Raw genomic sequence first — 11,655 nt, 5'->3', positions numbered from 1 at the left:
GCATGAGGCTTTGGGGGGACACCCAGACACAAACCATAACAGAAACTAATTAGTTAAAACCCACAGTTCCTGACTGCAGAAAAAAGGGCTCTTCTTAGATTATGGAGTTAAAAATGAAACCAAACTGCTCAAAGAAAAAAGAGGAAAAAAGAACTCTCCTCCTGAGAGTTCAGCCTTGGCACCCTCATTGGCCGCTGCAGTTGCTGCCAACACCTACAGCTTCACTCTCCACTCCTGACTCATCTACTTCCAGCCAACTGAGCCAGTTCCAGCTAGCCACTGCCTGCATTTGGCCACAGAGCCCACCCCACCAGACGTGCCTATCCTGGTCACATGGCACCATCTAACGCCTACCCGAGATGACTTACAGCAATTCTTTCTGAGTTCCACATTTTGACTGAGGAAAAAATTGGACTGTCAGCCCTGATAAATGAGTTTCCATAGTCTTTCGCAAAGGTTGCCCAACCTAGAAACCTAAAATCAGTCCAGCGCTTCTCAAAGACATCAAAGAGGGGCAACAAAAAGTCCCCTCTGTCAAAACAGTTTCATAGACTGGCACTTTCAACTTGTGTTAGAAGGGAAGAGAAATTCAATTTCAGCTTCCTGGTAAAGTGTTGTAAAGGACCAGGCAGTATCCCATGAACCAACAGGGGTAGAAGCAAAATTTAGTGGGTGTCTAGATACAGGGGGCAAAGAGGCATGGGGACAAAAAATTCAGTGCTGCACTAATCTAGCTATCTGCCCCTACTTACATACAGACAAACAAATTCTGAGACAAGTAGACTCCCAGTAGGCCTTAGGGATGGGACTGCGTCTTGTTTGCTACTATCAATCTAGTACTTAAAAGAGTCTCTGGGATTCATTAGGCACACAGCAAATTAGGATAACAGGAGGTGGCTCGGTGTGGTGGCACACATGCCTGTAATCCCCCCACCAGGGAGGCTGAGGCAGGAAGACTGCTACGAGTTCAAGGCCTACCTGGGCTATTCAGTGAGCTCAAGGTCAGTATAAGCTACACAGTGAGCTCAAGGCCAGGTTAAACTACACAGTCAGAACTTGTCTCAAACAATAGAACAAAAGAAAAAAACAGGTAATACTTACTGAATAATTATTATATGTAAGGTACTTTGAAGCACCTGGCATATTTTTATTCCTTATAATATTTTTAATCTGCTGGGCATGGTGGCATATCCCTGTAACCAACCCAGCACTCAGGAGGCTGAGGCAGGAGGATTGCCATGAGTTTGAGGCCAGCCTGGGCTACACAGAGAGACTCTGTCTTAAAAAAACAAAAAACAAACAAAACAAAAAACCCCCATTAAATCCTTATGACAATCTCCCACAGAATCCCTTAAAAGCTTACTTTTCAGAAAAGGACAGTGAGGCTCAGAGAGCTTAAGTAATGTGCCCAAAGTTCTGTAGCCAATAAGCAGTAAAGCTGGGACTGAAACTCAGCCAGTGTAGCCCCAAGGTCTGAGCACTTAAACACTCTGCTCCTATAAATATTGTGAAACACATGACTTATAAGAAATAAGCAGCAAGTATTTTAGGCCAGGTGACTCCAGCTCCTTACAATGCAGTTTGTTGCTTCTGCTGTTGAGTGGTTCTGGTCCATTCACATCTTTGCTCTTTTCATTATCCTCAATGGGTCGGAAATGAGCCAAAGTTCTCATGAATCCACGGAAATTCACCTGGTCCTCTCTGGATAGGAAATATGAAAAACACAAAACCATGTCAATCAGGGTGGGACTTTTTTTTTTGTGGTGCTGGAGCTTGAACCCACCAAACTACATCCAAGCCCAAATATAAATACATTTTCTTCCATTAATTCTTCTTTGCTTTCTAGATAATTACAAATATTCTGTATAGATAATTTTGTATTTTGAGCTTTAAAAAATTTTATTTATTTATTTACTTTTGAGACAGGGTCTTGCTATGTAAATTAGACTACCCTTAAACACACTATGTAGTCCAGGCTGGCCTCAAACTTTTGGTGATCCTCCTGCCTCAGCCCCCTGACTGCTGGATTATAGGCATGCACCACGCCTGGCTAGAGAAAATCTTTTTATTGTACCACAAGCTAGTCTGTAACTCTAACAGAAAAAAACTCTAAAATTTGAACAGATGAAGAATGTCTTAAATTGGGCATAGTGGTGTATACCTGTAATCCCAGGAGTGGGAGGCAGAAGCAGGACGCGCACTGCGAGTTTGAGGGTAGCCTTGGCTACACAGTGAGTGCAAGGCCAGCCTGAACTACTTAGCAAGACCCTGACTCAAAAAACCCCAAAAGAATATTCTTTACTATTAAACAAAGAATGTCTCATGTGACATTCTTTATTTATTAATAAACTGTTTACCTGAGGCAGCCATGTGAAGAGCAGGTGGTCTGATTCTTATAACTACCTCAAAAAAGTTCTAGTCTTCGCACGTCCCTCTGAATAGATAAGGTATATAGGTCTCTTATATGCCAGGTAGACACACTATTCAGACCTTCTGCTGGCAGAGAAGCTAGCTCATGAACTCACTGTACAGTACTTAGAAGAATGACCTTTAGTTCCTCCAGGGTGCTACTACTCTATGACTAACGAAATAGAACCTAGTCAAAAAAGTAAGATCTGAGGAATCACGTAATGTGGAGTAAGATTTGAGTCAGATGGCAGGATAAACAGGTTAAGGAGTACACAGATGACTTAGCATAACATCTCTAAATAACAAGGAAGTAATTACAAAGGTCTACTATCAAACCCCAAACTTAAAAGAACAAAAGAAAAAAATGATCCCCTGAGGAGAAATAAAAGCCCAGGGGCCAGGCATCTGCTTAGTGAAGCAAGAAGCAGAGGCACAGCGTGTCCACAGCCCCTGCCCCAGGCAAAGCGCACCCCCAGGCAGTTCTGTCCGCTGCTTCCTTATGTGCACCCCTCCTAGGTTCCTTGCAGAGACTGGTGGAGCGGATGGCAGGTAGAAAGTAGATCAGCTTTTCCTGGGCTGTTTTTCCAAGTAACTACGGTGACTAATGAAATGTGAAGAAAAAGCGATTTGACAAAGTGATTGTCTGGGTTTACTGCCCACTGCAAAAGGTCTGGGAACAAAGCATGCCTGTGAGCATTATCTCTGGACAGGAGTGAATGCTCAGCAGGCATGAGAAAAGGAAGCAGAAAAATGGAAGAATCCAGCACAAAGACACCTGAAGTGATCAGGGCAGTTTAGGGAAAAAGATGGGAAATCCAGGGAGGGTATGAGATGACTATGGCTCAACATGAATTTGAAAAGAATAGGCCTAAGTCTTTATAAAAACTGAGTGCCAGCGTGGTGGCACATGGTAATCCCAGTACTTGAGAGACTGAGGCAGGAGGATCATCCTGAGTTTGAGGCCTGCCTGGGCTATATAAGGGAGTTCAAGACCAGCCTGCACTATATAGTGAGACCATGTCTCAAGGAAAAAAACCAAACCAAACCAAACAAAAACCCAACCCAACCCAAACTAAGCCAAAAAGCCGGAGTACTAGGCTCCCCTATCCCCACAGTCACCCCCCAGCCCCTTTTTTTGAGACAGGAACTCACTTGTAACCCAGGCTGGCCTCAAGCTCTTGGTCATCCTCCTGCCTCAGCCTCCCAAGTGCTAGAATTACAGACATGTGCCAACATGCCCAGCAGTCATTCTCAACCCATCATCTCAAGTCTCAGAGTCCTAGAACGTTTTCTCCAAGCATTTTACCTGGTAGTGTCCTCACCAATAATATCATTATTATACTGGCACCAGCTGGGCATGTTGGTGCACCTATTATCCCAGCACTTAGGAGGCTGAGGAAGGAGGACTGCTGTGAGTTCAAGGCCAACCTGAGCTACATAGACAGCCTGTCTCAAGAAAACAAAAACACCAAAGAAGAAACTGGTACCTACACAACACTTTAAAGACCGCTGGATCATATAAACAATTTACATGGAACTACGAAGAGACTGTTTAGGAGATTACTTAAAACAAGACCATACGGTAAGCTTACTAAATATTTACTCAGTACTCTAAAGGCAGTGTGTTAGGGAGCAAAGCACATCAAAGGTCTAGTTATAAACTGGACATAGCAGCACATGTCTATAACTCAGGTACTGAGAAGAATGAAGTAGGAGGATTGTAAACTGGAGGCCATCTTGAGCAGCTCAGTGAGACCCTGTTGTGTAAAGAGGAAAGGGGAGGAAACGGGAGGAGAGGGGAGGGGAGGGGATGTGGGCTGAAGATGCAGTTCAGTGGTGGACCGCTTTGCCTAACATGCATAAGGCGCTAGGTTCAATCCCCAGCACTGCCCCCACAAAGTCTAGTTCTACATGAGACAACCCAAGTTAAGAAACAATCTATACTACTTTACTTTAAAAGTAGGTGTGTTGAATGGGAAGGAAATATATTCTTAGTAATTATCATGGAAGTAAAATTAAAGCTTTAAATGTTCCAGATTAAAGGTTAAAGAGGCATGACAGGTGACCCCGACTAGATCCTATATTGGAGGGGTACATGCTAGGAAGGGGATTACTGGATGATACAGTTTGTATATAGATGTACCTGCAAAGCCTCAGGCAGTCATGAGGTGGGCTTCTAGAGTTTACGATTGATCCATGGTCCAATGCTGGGATTATGGGTGTAAGTGCTATACCCACCCTGGGGCGGGCAGTTGGCATACAATATAAGGAGGGAAAAGAGGTTTGCTTTGTCTCCCTTTTTGCTCTTGCTGATTTTGCTATCTTATGTCCTGCCACCCTGCCTTGGAGCCAGCTGATTATAGGCTGAAAGCTCCACCAACTGGAAGCTAAATAAACCTTTCCTTCCTTAATGCTGGGTGTTGGATATTGTCTCAGCAACGAGAGAAAAATAACCAAGACAATGAATGAGCTGACAAGATGGAGTATACATAATAGAACAGAAATCTGACTAGAAAAAAAAATAGCAGATCAGGATATTAGATAATAAATATAAGAGAGTAACAGAAATATTTTATCAATGTTAAGCTTATAGAAGTATAGAACCAGGAGATACAGCTCAGTAGTAGAGCACTTGCCTAACATGCATGAGACCCTGGGTTCCATACCCAGTACTATGAAAAAGAAGTACCAAGATGGATACATGTATTATCACTGTATGAAAGACTATCCCTGTTCTCAGTCAACACACACTGGAGTATTCAGAGGTAAAGGGCCACGACTGACTATGTACGCTACCATCAAGTTCACCGCACAGAAATACAATTATGTGAACACACACAGAAAAAGTATGTGAGAATATATGTGTATATACACACATATACACGTGTGTGCACAGAGAGGAGAGGGGAGAGAAAGGAAAGGAGGGGGCAGAGAGAGAGAAGTAGGAAGGGGCGGCAAGCACAGAGGCGGAGGTGCACTGTTCAATACAAACTCAATCTGACTTCGTACGTGCTGCAAGTATAAATTACAGCTCAGCGGCACAGCGCCATGCCTTGCACTTGCCAGGTCGTGAGTTCAATTCCTGGTACCAGAAAAAAACCCGAGAAACAGACAAAAAGAAAAAAAAAAATTACACATTGGATTTCAATTTTTTAATATAAAAAATGTAAAACAGCTCAGTAACTTTCTTTTACAATTTCTCTGCAAATTTGAAATTATTTCCAAACAAAAGTTTTTAAAAAGTCCTTTTATGTCAATGATAAACTGAGATTAAAGACAGAATTGTGAAGCTAGATTCATATACACACTGAAGTTTAAAACAGGGAGGAAAAGCTGAGCATGGTGGCTGGCACACATCTGTAATCCCAGCACTTGAAGGCTAGGGTAGGAGGATTACCAAATTCAAGGCTAGCCTGGGCTACATAGTGAGTGAGTAAGTGAGTTTATTTATTTATTTATCTATTTTTTTTTTTTTTGTCTTTTTGAGACAGGGTTCCCTATGCAGTTCAGGCTGGCTTTGAGCTCACTTTGTAGCCCAGGCTGGCCTCAAACTCTCAATGATCCTCCTGCCTCAGCCTCTTGAGTGCTGGGATTACAGGCATGCGCCACCACGCCCAGCCTACTGTAGTGAGTTTAAAGCCAGCCTGAACTACATAGCAAGACCTTGTCTCAAAAACAAAAACCCCAACCCAAACAAAACAACAAAAGAAAACAGGGAGGAGAGTAGAACACAAGAGATAAATCTAGATATGACAAATTAGAGATGTCTCTTATCATGGGGACGGGGCCCTGAAATGATCCAACTAAAATCTTTTATTTCAGATTAGCAATAAATTTAGGCTGACATAGCCATAGGATGGAGGTCAAACCAGTGTCCCAACTTACCCCTCTGGAAAGAAGGCATTGATGATCCGGTCCCCCAGTGGGTTGATGGCAAGCTCTGGAATCCTCTGGAAATCTTCCCGGCTGCCAAGACAATCACCTTTGGTTAGAGACTGTTGGCCCTTAGCATGAATTCCTTTAGCCTGAAACAGGGTACAACCTAGCAAAAATATCATTTCTTGGAATTTACTTCTGTGGCAATTACACCAAATAACTGCAAAGAATAGCCCTTCAGTAGCTGCCAAGAGTTTCTTGTACCAACTCAGCGGTGCAGGAAGCCAAATTTGATTATGCCACATTCCAGTGAATTCAGCACACAGGTTACATCAATAAGCCAACGTACGCACAAACACTAAGCTGTTCCTTAGTAAATGATTCCTTGAACATTACCATTTTGTCTTCAGTTATTAAGTTTGGAAAGTGAATGGTAATGAAAGATACTAAATACCACAGAACTTGAATACAGGATAAAAACTTTAAGGAGCCTCCACATCTTTGTTAAGATTTCAAAGCTGGGCATGGTGGTGCACATCTCAACAATTTGGGAGGCTGAGGCAGGAGCGTCAAAAGTATGAGCACAGCTTGGACAATTCAGTAACTTATCCAGACTGTCTCAAAACAAAAAGTAAAAAGGCTTTGGGCTGGTTGTAGCAGCACATGCCTCTAATACCAGCACTTCGGAGGCTGAGGCAGGAGGACTGCCACAAGTTTGGGGTCAGCCTGGGCTAGTGAGTTCAAGGCCAGCAATTATGTCTAGTTATAAACTGGCCATAGTGAGTTCAAGCAAAATCCTGTCCAACAAAAACAAAAATACAACAAAAAAAGGCTTGTAATACAGCGTGGTACAAAGGCTGTGGGTGTGGGGGGTTCTTAAACACCTATGAAAGGCAAGGAGTTCTTGAGTGACATTTGATCTAAGGAATCAGTGCTACAACCACATGATTTCCTTATTTCCAGGTTTTCTCTGTTCTCTTCTACAGACTGCAGCTACTTAATCCTCAATGGAGACACGAACAGGCGCCCTTCTGTAACGGGGGTGGGGGGGGTGTCGCACCCTGTGCTGCTCTACTCTGTTCATCTACTTCACTTCCTTCCTTCATGCCAGTGCTCTGTCCCACATGCTCTTAGAGCCACGGAAATTGAGTCAGTGAGATGAAGTAACTTGTCCTTGCCACAACTACTACGTGGCAGAAATGTGATCCAAGCATTTAAGTCTGGACATATATTCTCTTTCTAAAAAATCATGTCTTTCCCATATTAAATTCTGTGAAAGGAAGTCGCTCTATCAAAGGTGGTCAATACGGCTGGGAGTGTACATTTTTCTAGCATGTTCGAGGCCCTCGATTAAATCCCCAGCATCACAAGGAAAAAAAAAAAATCTGTTCAATAGGTTTTTCTTTTGTTTTGTCTACACACTGGGAGTTGAATCCAGGGCCTGGAGCATGCTAAGCAAGTATTCTGCCTGAGTTACAACCCCAGGCTTATAGGTAATTTTTGAAAAAATTCTTTGGTTAATGCCCTGTGCCAAGAATACAAGGCTGTCTAAAAACATATTTGGGGATATAGCTCACTGGGAGAGCACTTACCTAGTGTGCATGAAACCCTGGGTTCACTCCCCAGCCAAAAATGAAAAGAAAAAGTATAAAACAGATTTTATATATATATATATATATATTTTTGCCTTGCTAGAGGGCTGGGATTGAATCCAGGACCTTGTACATGCTAAGCAAATACTCTACCACTGAGATAAACCTCCAGGCTTTTTTATTTCGAGACGGGGTCTCACTAAATTGTGTGGGGCTGGCCACGGTCCTACAAAGCTCTGCCAGAACCGTCGGAGCAGCTGGGGTTACAGGTGTGCATCACCGCCACTAGTTCATGGTATAGTCTTCAAAAACGCCACTGTCACACTGGGTCTGGTGCTGTATAGCTTTAATCACATTAACTGTAACAAATAAATAAAAGGGGTGGAGATGTAGCCTGGTGGTGGAGTGCTTGCCTGGGATATGTGAGGCCCTGGGTTTATCCCCAGCACCAAAGAGACAAAAAGAAAGGCAGTAGGGTGTTTCAGATCAAAGGTGACTACCAACAGTTATCTGTATGACTTTGGAGTAGGAAAAAAATGATGTCCATAAGGGACATCACTGGGTGATAGCTGAAGATGAAACATGAACCATATTGAATATGGAATATTACACAATAATGCTGCACCCAAATTCTTTGATTTTGATCTGAGAAGTCCTTGTTACAGGAAATACACTTTGAAGCACGTGGCAAAATGTTAACAATTGGTCAATCTGTATATGAGATATAGGAAAGTTCCTTGTATGATTTCTACACAAATCAATGGCAATGTTCTGTAAATGTGAAGCTTATTTCCAGATAAAAAGAAAAAGAACATAAACTTGAATAAATCTGATTTCTCCCTCCCAGAACTTTACTAACAAAGACAAAAAATACCAAAAGCTAATGAAGATGGAAGATCATAATACGCTCCTGTTTCATCCAGAAGTCTGCACACTCTTTCCCTCTGATTGTTTAACATTTACATAGTGCTTAATTTAACCGGCTCTTCACCACGTCTGGTGCCAGGTAGAAACTGACTTCCTAGATTGAGCACAAAGCCTTGGAAAAGTGACTTTAGATTTTAATCTTCTAAATTATTTAGAGTAATAATTTTATAACAGTGGGTAAACTGAAAGATAACTGGATTGCTCAGTATGATAAAAGATAACGAATATTAGGCAGGTGTGGTGACGTATGCCTGTAATCCCAGCACTCAGGAGGCTGAGGCAGGAAGGATCATTGCGAGCTCGAGACCAGTCTAGGCTACAAGGTGAGCTCCAGACCAGCCTGACTGCATAGCCAGACCTTGTCTCAAAAACACCAAAAAAAAAAAAAAGTATTACTGAGGTAAGGTTCTAATTTATTTGAACAAACATATACTCAGCTTTTTTCTTTTTAATTTTTAATTTATTAATTTATTTTTTGTCTCTTCTTCCGATACCAGGAATCGAACTCACGACCTTGCGCTTGCCAGGCAGGTGCTTTGCCGCTGAGCTAAATCCCCAGCCCCTGTACTCAGCTTTGATTATGTAATTTTTCCTGTAATACAACATCCAAATTATCACCAAAATGTACATCTTTGACAGAGGTTAAGAAACAATATTCTTTTAAATTATGCTTAAGGCTGAGGGAGGGTGAAGTGAAGGGAGATGTAATAAGAATTAAGATGTGCAATCTCTATAACAAATGCAATAGTTTATGTACTACAAACATGTAGTAGTAACAAGTTTTTCTTTTTTTGGTCTTTTTTGAGACAGGGTCTCACTATGCAGTTCAGGCTTGGCTTTGAGCTCACTTTGTAGCCCAGGCTGGTCTCGAATTCATAGCAATCTTCCTGCCTCAGCCTCCTTAGTTCTGGGATTACAGGCATGCACCACCACCATGCCGGTCTCTAATTCAAAAGGCTCTGTCTCAAAAAGACAAAAAAAAAATTTCATTTCAATTATAGATTTGTGTGTACTAATTACAAAACATAGCAACATCATATTCTCATAGCGTACCTCAGAAAATACTCCTGAAAGGTTTTTTTTTGAGAAGAAAATATTACTGATAGGAGGCAAGTCTGAGATTAAAACCATAGATAACAGCGTCCTTTGTAGGCAGGAAACTACAAGTGAGGAATGGTTTTCCAGACATTCAAGTGAACAGGGACGCGCTGAAAAACCAGACTTTGAGAGAATGTTAGTAGGCAGAGGTGGCTCCTTTCCCTGAGTCCTGGGGTTGAACTCGGGCTCACACACACTAGCCAAAAGATATACCACTGAGCTATAGCACCAGACACCCTCCCACCCAGTTCTCAGGTTCAAACCCAGAGCCTTCGCACTGAATGACATGCCTAGCCCTTTTCTATTTTTTATTTTGAGTCAGGATCTTGCTAAGTATATAAATTGCCCAACTTGGGCTCAAACTTGCAATCCTCCTCCATCGCCTTCCCAGAGTGCTAGGATTTACAGGCATGCACCACCACGCCTGGCATCAGACTTTTTTTTTGAGATAGGGTTTTGGTAAGTTGTTCAGGCTGGCCTCAAGCTGGCAATCCTTGTTCCTCAGTCTCCTGAGTAACTTGGATCACAAGCTCGCACCATCACACTTGGCTTGTCATCCCTCTACAATGCTCTCCTTCATTATGGAAGTCTTCCTCCTCTTCTTGTTCTCTGCAGTGACAAGCAGAAAGGCTGCAGCAGAGCTGAGTCATTCCGCAGAATCACAGTGAGGCACGACAGTGAGCCAACAGGTACGGGAAGCAGCACTTAAGAGTAATTAATTAAACGACCTTTTAAAGAATGGGCCCCAGGGGCCCCAGTGTCAATGACTGCAAATAGCAGCTTTATCTTCAGTGAACAGTGCCTGTTGCGTGTACAGGTTGCTTTTGGGACTTTGGAGTCAGCCCTTTCCACTGGAAGTTCATGTGGCTGATGTCATGCTGTCTCAAATCGAGGTTCAACACAGTTATGGGGAGCACCTTTGGAAAGCAAAAGGGCTCCGTGGCCAGGGTTCTCACGGCCAAATCATGTCAATCTGCCCTAAGCTGCAGATTAGACAGCATGTAATGGAGAACCTACATAGACCAAGTTCAAGTTCTCTGTCCACCAGAAGACACACAGCTTGGAGGAGCATATTACCAAGGTTAATGTGCATGAATGTGATATCGTGTCTGAAAAGAGATATGGTGTCTGAGAGGAGGGTTATATCAGATAGCTGCGGATCAAACACGTACACACCTAACCATGTCTCCTAGACAAGTGGCGAGCCTGCACTCATGAAGGTTGCATGGTGCTGCCACCACCTTACTTATGCCTACTAATAAATCCTAATTCCTGCCCACCTAAAAGAAAATAAAAACAGCAGGCCAGCTAGGCATGATGGCACATGCCTATAATCCAAGCACTGTGGGAGACTGAAGCAGTAGGATCACAAGTTTCAGCCCAGTCTGGGCAACTTAGTGAGACCCTGTCCCAAAATATAAAATAAAAAAAGGGCTCTGGGTTCAATTCCCAGGAAAAAAAAAAAAAAAAAAAAAAAAAAAAAGCCACTTCCCACTAGTCACAGGAGTCCATTAAAGGAATATCAAAACCAACGACAATGGCATCTGAAGAAAGTAAGATTTGTAAGGGTACAGTATATTTACATTCTGTGAAACACCAGCCTAAAGAGGTTGTCCACATAAAAGAAAGCCTATAGGAAAAAAGGAAATGAATTTGGCAAATACTGTTTAAAATATTCCTCCTTAGGGGCTGGGGATTTAGCTCAGCGGCAAAAGCGCCTGCCTGGCAAGCGCAAGGTCGTGAGTTCGGTTCC

General features: G+C 42.7%; 1 protein-coding gene across 1 annotated transcript in view; it reads right to left on the bottom strand.

The window, feature by feature from the left end:
- Chp1 (calcineurin-like EF-hand protein 1) overlaps positions 1–11,655 on the bottom strand; it is a 41,572-nt gene that overhangs the window by 15,603 nt on the left and 14,314 nt on the right. The window contains exons 3-4 of the mRNA XM_013512484.1: positions 6,295–6,375; positions 1,574–1,701 (exon numbers count right to left, since the gene is read on the bottom strand). Of these exons, the coding sequence (XP_013367938.1) occupies positions 1,574–1,701; positions 6,295–6,375 (209 nt within the window). The remainder of the gene's footprint in view (positions 1–1,573; positions 1,702–6,294; positions 6,376–11,655) is intronic.

The sequence above is a fragment of the Chinchilla lanigera genome, unplaced genomic scaffold (assembly GCF_000276665.1).
Source record: "Chinchilla lanigera isolate Chin_1 unplaced genomic scaffold, ChiLan1.0 scaffold00015, whole genome shotgun sequence".
Classification (NCBI taxonomy): Eukaryota; Metazoa; Chordata; class Mammalia; order Rodentia; family Chinchillidae; genus Chinchilla; species Chinchilla lanigera.
The sequence above is the reverse complement of the archived record's forward strand: the minus strand, read 5'-3'. Positions and strand labels throughout refer to the sequence as shown.